The following is a 12,159-nucleotide window of genomic DNA, read 5'->3' on the forward strand; positions in this document are numbered from 1 at the left end:
TAGGGGGTATGGTTTTTTAGATTTGAAAACTTACATTTTTTGACCATGTGTACAAACGTACACACTTTTTGTTCATTTTTCACACAGATTTTGTTTATTTTTCACTATGAAACTTTAGCAAAATAATAATTGAAACACGATGCCTACATATGTGCACACCAGTCCTATTTTATATTTTAATAAAATTGTACATACACCATAAGGAGGTCTAGTATTATATTTTTATTACGAAAATAAAACTTTAAAACACATCCCATGTGACCATGTACGAAGAGGATATTACGTATACATATATATATATATATATATATATATATATATATATATATATATATATATATATATATATATATATATATATATATATATATATATATATATATATATATACATATATGTATATATATATACATATATATATATATATATATATATATATATATATATATATATAATATATATATATATATATATATATATATATATATACATATAATATATGTTTATATATATATATATATATGCATATACATATATATACATTTATGTATATATAAATACAGATAATTACAGATATCTTGACCCTCCAGAAGACCAAGGAAAACGGTTTGACTAAACGAATGGTTGACTTAAGCGATGTATAACTGCCTCCAAGATTTGTGTTATGCGTGTATATTCGCGTTGATGTATGAAGTTGATCTATAATGTATCTTTATCCAAAAAGGCTGATATCTTGGTCAATAATGAAGTAAATTAGGCACGGATCAGTAATGAGTTGTATTTTTCCCACTATTGATCACTTAATATTCGCATTCTCTTGTGAACAACGTGAAGTATAATATACTTGTAAAATGTACAAATGTACCTTACTTTAAAGATATTTTTATTTAGATGCAGTTAGCCGATGTTCTTAAATAAAAAGACACAAAGTACAAAGTTATAATTTAGACTGTTTGGCGTTTGCACCATATTGATTGGATCGAGGAAAACGTGCATCAAATCAAAATGAGTCTGATGACAGAAAGCGATAAAAATACATATGAATTTAATATTGATGATGAAGATAACGATATCATGAATTTGATATTGATGTGACAATGAAGATAACGATATTATATGAATTTGATATTGATGATTTAGATAACGATATCATGATTTTATAAAGATCGTTTTGAAAATAATTTTAATTTTATATAAGTTTTTATTCTAAAAATGTATAAATTATTTTTTTGGTTTTATTTGCTTTCAATAATTGATTTTCAATTTCTATAATTTAGTTACCTGCGTTAAAAAATGGTACAGGGCAGATTATTTGTAATACTATAATAACAGTTAGTATTACAATATAAAATTAACTAATAATACTAATAATAATAAGTGAAAGCTGTACCAATTGAGAACAAGATGTGCAGTACAATAGCATAAGATACTGTGACAGCTATTATAAGTTTATGAAGAATTATTGTTTCTTTTCTTACTCACAACAACACAATATTTTACAAAAATAAATGTTTTTTTGGAATAAAAGAGTCACGGCACAAAAAGCTGAATTTTTAAGGTTTATAAACTCGTATAAAAGTTGGTTGAATCAATGCTAAGCCAAAAATCAACGTTAACATAACGTTGATTTTTGGTTTGTTTTCAACGTTGATCTAACGTTTGGTTTCATTTTAACCAAAAATCAATCATAAATTTCAACGGTTTTTCAACGTTGATTGTGCTTGCTGGGACAGTCATAACATCTATTCAATTTGACAAATTTTGTTTGAAACAAATTAAGCGAAAGTCAATACAAAAGTGTATCAAACAATAAAAAAAGTTAAGATCAGTAGCCAAAGGGTTCAGTGATAAATAAAAGCCTAATAAAACTAATCTGTCATGTTTTTGGTGGACCTATAACAAGATTTTACTTAAAAAAACTTTAAATGTGTTTGTTACAACTATTGATTTTTGTAATTCTAGGGTAACTTAGAAACGTAAAATCTTTACATTGGGTAATGATTTTTGACTGAAATTTTCAGGGTATACTCAGTATATGAGATACGGTTAACAAAATTCCTGTAACAAAATTTTAAAGTTCCTGTTCAATTTTTTTTAGTAAAGAAACTAGTGCCCACGAAAAGTCAAATAACTTAGTGTTTTAAGCATATTTTCAATAATATGTAATGAAATTTAAAATAAGTCCTTAAATTAAAAATCCATCTGTCAACCGAAATCAAACATAATAATTAGGGATTGCAATCCCGCATTAATTTTGAGCATGCGAGATCCTGCAAAAACTACTGTGGGATTTGCGAGATTTTGAAATTGATGCTTTTAAACAAAAGTCAATGTTTTTAAACAAAAAAGATATCAAATTAAAAGTGTTTAATGTATTTGCGAAACAAATCCATTTAAAAATTTACTAGTCATACAATGCACAATGAGGTGTAAACTGAGGGCCCTACTATATGCAGATACGACGATACTGAGTCAGGATTAATTGAAATGTTTTATTAACTGTCTGAGAAACGATGTGTTATTTATTAAATAAGTAATAGCAATTTATCAGAAACTGTCTGAGTTTGTCAACATTTTTATATTTTCTTCTAATATATACATATATATATATATATATTCAAAGAAAATATAAAAATGTTGATTTGAGCAGTTTCTGATAATATATATATATATATTCAGCTATTAAAATATTTTTCTTAGCTATAAATATAAAAAAATCATTCAAAAATAAACAATTATTTAGCAAAACATTAGTCGAACTCGTTTAAATTTTTTTTTGTTTCGTCAACGATTAGAGGTCGTCCATAAAATACGTACGCCAAAAATTTTGAAATTTAACCCCCTCCCCCCTGTTGCCATGCGTACTTTTATGTCCCCACCCCCCCCCCTCCTTAAAAGTACATACGTTTCTCAAATACCGCCCCCCTCAAATATCCCCCCATCCCTCCTTTTTTTTTTTCTCAATAAAAAAGTTTATTAAAAAAAAAAAAAGACAATTTCAGATACTTTATACGACCCCAAAGCCCAATGTTTGTGCATTTTAAAAACCTCTTTAAGTATATTTGCAAATAATAATTTAAATAAATTTAAAATACATCGAAGGTACGTGTGTATTTGGGCGAGAGGTTAATGCGCCGGAAATCGTCGAATTCAGGTTCGATTCCCGGTGAAATCCATGTAAACCTTTTTTTTGTTTTAATAACGAATCAAATGTAAATAAACTATACTTAGAGGTGACATTTTTTTCGGCACCCCTCTTTAGTAAGTAAAAAACGAGTCTTACGCGAGATCAGTAATATTGAAAACAAAGGGTAAAACCCAGTGGGAGGGGCAACAGCAAATTTTGTGCCTTTAGCTTAATTTAAGAAGCTTTTTATTTTAGCAAAACCTAATGGTCAAATTTGGAAGATTTTGAGACGCCATTGACACGTTTTTTTTCGGGGGGGACTCCGTCGGTCCCCCCAAAAAAAACGTGTGAAAGTGTTCCAGGATAGAAACACTTTCACACATCGTCAAACTTAAGTTTGTTAATATGCCAAATGAGGTGGCTTTGCAAAAAATTTGGATGGCGGAGGCCTGGGAACAAAAAGCCCTAAAACATTTGCCTCCCCCTTCCCTGCCCAAACGTGGAAATATGTAGCAAAATTTTTAACTTTACCATCTAAAACTAAATTTAAATTTATCGACAGATTTTTAATTTTTGTAGAAAAATATTGTAAATTACAAAAAAGTTATGACCATGCAAAATTTACACCCCTCTCATTTTGGGGGTCGGAAAATTTGCATGGTCATGTAAAATACAATATTTTCTCAAAAATTAAAATCTGTCAATAAATTTAAACTTAGTTTTAGATGGTAAAGTTGAAAATTTTACTACATTAGTGCCCTCACATATGGGCCAGGGAGGGTTAGCGTTTTAAGGCTTTTTGTCACAGGCCTCCGCCATCCCGATATTTTGCAAGACCTCCTCATTTGGCATAGGTATAAACAAACTTAGACGTTTGCACGGTGTGCTAAAAGTGTCCTATCTTGAACATCAAAAAATTCTTCAAAAAAGGGACGACCCCTTATGTTAAAATTTTCGCTAATGAGTATGTTGAAATGTTTGTTAATGAGTATGTTGAAAACGTGAAATAGAAAACGTGCGTGCTTAATAATAAAAAATATACTTTTAAAATCTACTTTTTAAAAAGACTTTAAAAATTATTTACATCAAGTTTTTAAAACAAAAGTGCCAACTAAGCATGTCGCAAATTAAAACTATATGGAATTATTTTAAAAAAAGTGATAAAGAAGAAAATGCGAAGTGCTTGTTGTATTCGGCTATTTTAAAAATTAGTCAAAGATCAACTAATGGGTTATTAATCCATTTAAAAACTAAACGTGGCACCGATTTAAAATCAAATGTTTTACAAATACGGAGCTTCAACTTCAAAACAGCATGAATCATTTGAACTAGAGCCTAAAATATACATCGACTGCGAAGACGAAGAAGTAATTCTATCGAAAAAGGTCAGAACAATTGACACGTTTTTCGTAAAGAAATTTCTATGGAAAAAATGGTATCGCGCATGGTTGCTAAAGATGGCTTTTAATAGTTTTTGCACATCTTCAGATTTGCGGCATTTGTTTTCAAAGAGTGGTTTCCTGCTCCCTACTTCACCTAATACTATAAGATCAATGGTAGTTAAATTCTCAGGTTCTGTAAAAGCCGATATAATGCAAAAATTCATAAAACTAAAAAAGCAAAATCAAAAGTTTTCAATAACGTTTGACGAATGAACATCACAAAATAGTCAGAGATACTTAAACTTAAATGCACATATGACAAAACATTTTAATCTTGGATTGAGTCGAATTCATGGATCGTGTAATGTAGAATATTGCGTCAATTTAGTTGCAGAAAAGCTAAATAGCTTCGGTATTGACCTCCAAAAAGACATTATCGCCATGACCACTGATGGAGCAAGTGTGATGGTGAAAGTCGGTAAAATGATATCTTGCTATCAACAACTATGTTATGCTCATGGAATACAACTTACAATCATTGATATCTTATACAAAAAAAACAACAGAGAAGTTGAAGAATCGTTTACTACATATGAAAATTGTGAAGAAGAAGATGAATATGGTAACACTGATGATGAAGTTATGAATAAAGAATATGGTTTGACAATAGTTTTGGACCGACCATCTGCTGAATTGGTTAGCAATTACAAAGATCTCAAAAAAAAAGTGAGAAAGATTGTGAAAATATTTAAAAACTCTCCTGTCAAAAATGATACATATTTACAGAAGTATATCCTACAACACGGGAAAAAGCTAAGTTGATTTCTGATTGTAAAACTAGGTGGAACAGTATGTTCGATATGTTAGAAAGATTTCATAGACTAAAAGTATTAAAAAAGCCTTAATTGATGTTGGGTCAGAAATTCGTTTCACCCAAAAAGAATGGTCTTAAATTAATGACTTAATTATTTGCCTGGCACAATTATAACTTGGTCTCGAACTATTATGCAGGAGAGAATCGAACCTTGTCACTGCGGAAAAAACTTTTCAATTTATGTTAGATAAATTACAAAAGCAATCATCACTTTTGAGCATCGTTTTCGCCGCAGCACTTCGTGAGAGGTTTACACAACGTCGTAATAAGAATTTAAATCGACTATTAGTTTACTTTCAAAATTCTAAACAATATGAACAAGAAATTAAAAAAAATGAAAACACTTTTTCAATGCCAATAAGAACTGTTATGCGTCAAGAAATAAAAAGAATGTTGATGAGTTTATACAATTGAAAGAAATTAAGACGAACAAAATGAACTCGAAAAAAAAGAAGCTGAAGATTCTATTAACAATTCCCAAATACTTACTCCTACAATTCTATCGCTGAAAAAAGAATTGAAAAATCAAATACAGAAAGACAAGAAAAGCTGGACTGAAAATGTAAAGGAGATACCAAATTTAGATTCTTTCGATTTTGATAAATTATTGAAGAAAGAAATGTCTGCCTATAAAAGTAACGGAGTAAGAGGCAAGTTTCTAGATATAGCGCATAGTTACTTGATGACCGTACCACCAACAATCGTAGAGGCCGAGCAAGCTTTTTCAGCTGCTGGTTATATATGCAGTCCTTTGAGGAGTAGATTAAGTGATGATACTTTAAGTAGGGTCTGTTTCTTAAGAGCGCATTTCTTACAACGATTTTTTCATATTTGTTATTTTAAAAAATAAATAAAGCTACTAGACGTTCTACGTAAAGCTAAAAGATGTTCCACGTATTTTGGCTTATCTTTTTGTTCATTAAATGTTAAGACTTATATTGATTTACAAATGAATTGTGTTTGGTTTTATTTACCTCATCTTATCAATTTAATAAGTTGAGTATATTTTTTCTGAAATACTTGAAAGAAAAATAAAATTGTCATTTTGCCTTTTATAATGTGCATTAGAAATCTACCAATCCCGCGCGGGATCCGCACAGAAATTAAAAATTTCCGCGGGGATCCCACGGGATTGAAAAGTGTGCGGGACTGCAATCCCTAATTATAATGCATCAATCTACAAAATTTGAACGAGAGAAAATTTATATAAGGAAAGATATTACGTCACAAATTTATTCAATTTAAGGCATTTTTTAGCCAGTTTTTCCACCATTATGGATGTAAAAAAAAATTTTGGAAAAAAATTTCATTTCAGATTTTTTATAAGATATAAATCTCGCCAGAAAAATTAGTGTTTGGCTTGATTCCAATTTTTTATTAAAAAAGTGTTTTTTAGTAGTGTACCACCTTTAAATTTGTAAAAGAATTTTAATTAGATTTAATAAAATAAATTTATAGTTAATAATAAAATAAATTTATATTTAATAATAAATTTAATTTAAATTTAATGAAATAAATGAAAATAATTTTTTTTCAAAATACAAAAAATAGAAATAAGTTTATTTTATTTATCTGTTTTTTTTATCTAATAAAAATATTCCGCAAATGTTTTTTACAACAATTAATTACTGGTTAACATTTTTTAATGTTATTTTTAATGTTTTTAATGTTTTAATGTTTGTTAATGTTAATTACTGGTTAATGTTTTTTACAACAATTAATTACTGGTTAATATAAATAATAGTTTCGTTTCCGCATAAACTGACCTAAAAGACTGTTTAAATAAACTAATCGAAAAAAGTTTTAGCGTTACATAAATTGCGAAACGCGTACGTGAAATCTTGAATACGTACGTAAAATTCAAGTAGTGTAACGCTTCTTAACAAGGCCCATAATACTTATACTAATTCATGCATTTTTGTTAATTGAATAACTTTATTTTTGCATTCATATATAGAAACACAGAAATAATTTTTTTTTTCTAGAAAACAAAAAGCAACAGCCAATGGTTACTTAAAATACTTTAAAAAATTTTTAAATACTCGTTTAATTATTGTTTATAAACAGAATTCGCATTTCATTAGAGTTTTGTGGGTTTTGCATTTTGGAGTTTTGGAGTGGTGATAATCTAAAATTTACAATTCTCTTGGCGTTAACTGGAGGGGGAAACAACTCCAATCCTCTTGGAGTTAACTTGAGGGTTACAACAAAATTACAAAAGCTTGGCTTTGAAAATATTAAAAGGTTTTAAAACCCCTCTAGATGTATCCTTAAAGTTTATATAATACATCAATTCAATTTAAATTCAATAATATATATTCTGAAACAATAATTTGTAAAACTTTAACGACATTTACAAATAGTGCCAGTCCTAATTTAAAGTAAATACTTTACAATAACTTTACAAAAAAGATGACAATAATAGTAGAACTAAGAATAATAACAATTATAGTATTAAAAAATAACAATAAATAGTGTAAATGATAATAAAAAAGTGATAATAATTTTTACTATAAAATTAATAAATACGAAAATAGGTATAATAAGAGAGTGGTAATAATAACAATAAATTACAAGTTTTACATCTGAGGTTTTTAGAAATAATATCTTTCTGAAAAATAGGAAAAAAAAAAACTGTTTTAAATTAGTAATTAACTCAATTGATTTTATTCGAAAAGGAAAACTGTTTCGAGATTATAGGCTGTGCTATTTTATTGATTTTAGACCATATTTTACAGGAGAATCATGTGGCACATGAAAATTATATTTATTAGAAGAATAAAGTTGAAAGCAACAGCTTTCTTATATTAAAAAAATTTGTAAATGTACTGGATTAGTATTTTTGTTTAAGACTAATTGACATTTAATAGCTGAAGAAGATAATTGATTTTGAGCATTTTAAATAGAAAATAAACTTGATCAGGATTGAAATAATAGTGATTAAATTATTTTTAAAGCCTTGTTTTGTAAGTTGGATAATCTTAAAAATTCTTGTGAGCGGATATTTACCAAACCTGAAATGTATATTTTAGGTGTAATTCAAAAACGACATGCTATATATTGATAAGAGTTTCAAGATTAACATAGTGACAAGTGTCAGCTAGAATCCGTTTAATCTACATAGTTTTATTGTTAAATCTTTATGGTGATGTAAAGACGATAATCATCAAGGGATTTTTTCTGTTTATTCAGCTAAAGTGGGTAGTGAATTTCAAAAGACGTAAAATCATTCTTTCTTAATTACTTTTTTAAATAAAAAGAAGTTAAGAAAAAATGATATTTATGTCTTTAATGTCAAAAGATGTTAGAAAAAAGAATGACCCTACTTTATTGAATTTATAGAAAAATATTATAACATTGTTGTCACAAACACAAAAATTTTTTCCTAGCTGACACAGAACATTCCCACAGACATCTTAAGGGTGTCCTACGGACTTGTGACATCCATAAGACTTGGTATAGATGTCAAACAGACGTCTATGCCCGCTCATTTAATTTAAATAAGTAAAGGTAGTTCTATGTCATAATAAATAACAAACTAAAAACAGAATAAAAAAATATAAAATAATGGTTTTACTTGATTGTTACAAAAAATAATCTTTTGTTTGCAATATCGACAGGTTACCAAACGATAAATGCAATGCTTTTCCATGTGGTCACTTAGTTCTTTACGCAAAAGTGTAGTAGAGCATTGTTCATTGAGGCATTTTACCTCTTCATATTCACAAGAGGTTAAATGGTTCTAAAAGAGAAAAGTTTATTTCAATTATTTTCAAGTATATTAGAATAACGTTTACTGTTGAAGCTTTTTTTTATTGCTGCTTACTTTTGCTAATGCTACTTATTTTAAAAGCGTTTTCTTCCAAATATATTTAGCATTTTCCACGTCACTTTAAAAGTATCAAGGAGAAATTGCTCTGTAAAACTTTGGAACAAAACTCTTTTAAAAGAGTAATAAAATCTGATTTGAGCCGTGATAAATGGGTAACACAAGCTAAATTTCTTTAAAATATATCGAGATTTCTAAGGAGGAGTGCAAGAAGCGAACTATAATATTTAAAGTCTTACTTAAAATCTGAAATTACACTTGAGCTTATGCAAAGAGCAAACTTAAACTTAAGCCGTACCTTAACTTTGGGTAACTTTGGGTAACTTTGTGCAAAAATTTGAAGTTTTTCGCTTTGTGTTTCTAAAAACTGGCTTTAAACTTCTGCAATATTTATTGTCTAACTAAAAACTTTTAATATTAGTTAGACTATAAATATTGTATTATTTTATTATTATTTTAACGTTCAGAGGACCAATAACGGCTTGATTATGCCATTTCATTACAACAAAAAGCAGAAGAAAATCGCAATTTCATTAATAATTTGAAAATAGGCGATGAAGCCCATTTCAAATTTAATGGTTTTGTAGACAAGCAAAATTGAAGGATATGGGCTACGGAGTATCCAAGAACTGTTCATCAGCAACATTTGCAACCACCCATACTGTGTACTGTTTGGTTAGGTGTATCGTTTGAAAGGATCATTGGTCCATAATTTTTTGAAAATACACATGGCACCTCAGTTACGGTAATGGTAGTGAAAAAACAGTTGTGGCTTCAACAAGATGGAGCCACAGCCCAAACTGCAAGGGAAACAACGGCTCTGATACACGACCTCTTTGGCGAAAGCATTATTTTGCTTAAAAGAGGTTTCAAGAACCCAACACGTTCACCAGATTTAACAGCACCAGATTGTTTTCTGTAGGGTTTATTTAAAAATAGGGTATTTGTAAATAAGCCAGCCACCATACCACAGCTTAAACAAAACAATTGCAATGAAATTCAAGTCAAAACACTGGAAATTTTGTAAAAAGTTAAGCAAAATGTATTGGAAAGAGCACGAATGTGCGAAGCCAAAAATGGCTACCACTTGCGGGATATATTTTTTCACACTTAAACCAAAAATATTTCCTAATAACATACTGTATAACAAAATATCAATAATAATTAACTATTAAATAAAAAAGTTATTACCCAATCAAACCATACTGTTAGTTTTGCGCCACCCTGTATAAACAATTTACTTCAACTTTTAAAAGTTTTGTTTTTGACAATTAAAGACAGTTGTGGTTGTTTTGCGCATCTTGCAAAGTTATCCCAATTTAGTCCAAAATGTTAATTTTTTTACACCAAAATGGTAATTTTTATTCACCTATACGGACAATCGGATTAAGGTGGTCCTATACTTAAAAAAATCAAAAAAATTGATTTTTCAAATGCATATTTTTGAAGCCCAAACATTCTTCATTCCAAACATATATAGATCATTATAGGGAGTGAATTTAAAAATGCTCTAAAATAGCAAGTTTCACAAAGAAGTTAAATAATTTTCTTAGCAGCGGCCTTAGCAACGGGTTGTTTATATTATAAAATAGGTGTTTTAGAGTGTTGCGTCATTTACTTATAGTTTTTGACACTGGTGCCAGTAACTGTTTCATGTTTATTTTCCTAAATAAGCCATGATTTTTAAGTATAATTACTATGTTTACATATTTTACTTATAGAAAAATCAGCCTTGTGTTATAATTTATTTGCCTCGTGCTTATTTTTATTATGGGAAAAATAAATGTGATTCAAATTTAAGATGGAAAGCAGGTGGTAACAAGATTTAAAAAAAAATGCTTTAGAGGAAATCAATTTTCCTCAGTATCAACAGTCAGCATCAATTTAACTTCTAAATCGGAAATCATTAACTCAACTCAATCAAAAATCTTGACATCAACATTTTCAAAAAAGTTATCACATAGCAGTAAAAATAGTATTGTAAAAATTAATGATTCAAATAAATTGCCTTCATGCTTTATACTTATTGACACAGACATTTTAAAATTAATTGTTAATTTGATTTGACTGGACATTGTCCTCAATGCCATAATAATTCAATTGAAATCTCAACTGATTTATCAAAAAAGAAAGGCTTGGCTGTGTTTTTAAACATTTCTTGAACAACATCTTTGTGCGATTGGAAACAGTCTTCTTATTCTAGCAAAGAGATTGAAAAGCGAGGTCCAGGAATGTCACTATTTGAAATAAATTATAGATCTGTTGTTGCCATGAGAGAGATAGGAAAAGGTCATTCTGGTTTGGAAAAATTTTGTTGTCTAATGAACTTATCTCCTCCAATAAACATAAAAGCATTTAATGATATTCAAGATTAAATTCATATCATTTACCAAAGTATAGCTGATGTGAAAATGAAAAATGCAGCAAATGAATTTCGATATCTTAACAACTATATTCAACCAAATGATTTTTATTTTAATGTAGTAGCTAATGTTGTTGTTTCCTGTGATGAAACTTGGCAAAAAAGGGGTCATTCCTCACTTAATTACTATATCTGTTTTACAGATATAGTAAATGAAAGTGAAGGTGCATCTTATGAAACAGGAGTGTTTTAGATATTAGTTTTTTGTTATTTTTTAAATTAAATTAAAAGGCTGTTATTGTATTTTGTAACGTAGTTATTGTTAAATTATTTGATTTTGGCAGGGTGAGTCTAATTATCTGATATTAAAAAGCTGTGAAAATTTCATGATCACACCATTATTAGTTTACAGGCTGTTTATCGCAGCGCGTAGTCCATTTTTAGGGTCCATGGACCCAAAATTTTGACCAAAAAAAAATTTTTTTTCCTTTACTGTGCCTTGAATATAAAATACTATTTCTTATATGAAAATCATAAAATATGAGTGTATTTTTAAAATTTTATTAGTATAGGACCACCTTAAAA

The 12,159-nt window shown here is 28.6% G+C and overlaps 1 protein-coding gene across 4 annotated transcripts in view; it reads right to left on the reverse strand.

The window, feature by feature from the left end:
* LOC136083668 (TNF receptor-associated factor 3-like) overlaps positions 1-12,159 on the reverse strand; it is a 173,145-nt gene that overhangs the window by 149,954 nt on the left and 11,032 nt on the right. For 3 of the 4 annotated variants that reach the window (XM_065803222.1, XM_065803221.1, XM_065803224.1), the window contains exon 4: positions 8,961-9,125. The exons of the other annotated variant lie outside the window; for it this stretch is intronic. In XM_065803222.1, coding sequence (XP_065659294.1) covers positions 8,961-9,125 — 165 coding nt within the window. The remainder of the gene's footprint in view (positions 1-8,960; positions 9,126-12,159) is intronic. 4 annotated transcript variants of the gene reach the window in all.

The sequence above is a fragment of the Hydra vulgaris genome, chromosome 08 (assembly GCF_038396675.1).
Source record: "Hydra vulgaris chromosome 08, alternate assembly HydraT2T_AEP".
NCBI lineage: Eukaryota > Metazoa > Cnidaria > Hydrozoa > Anthoathecata > Hydridae > Hydra > Hydra vulgaris.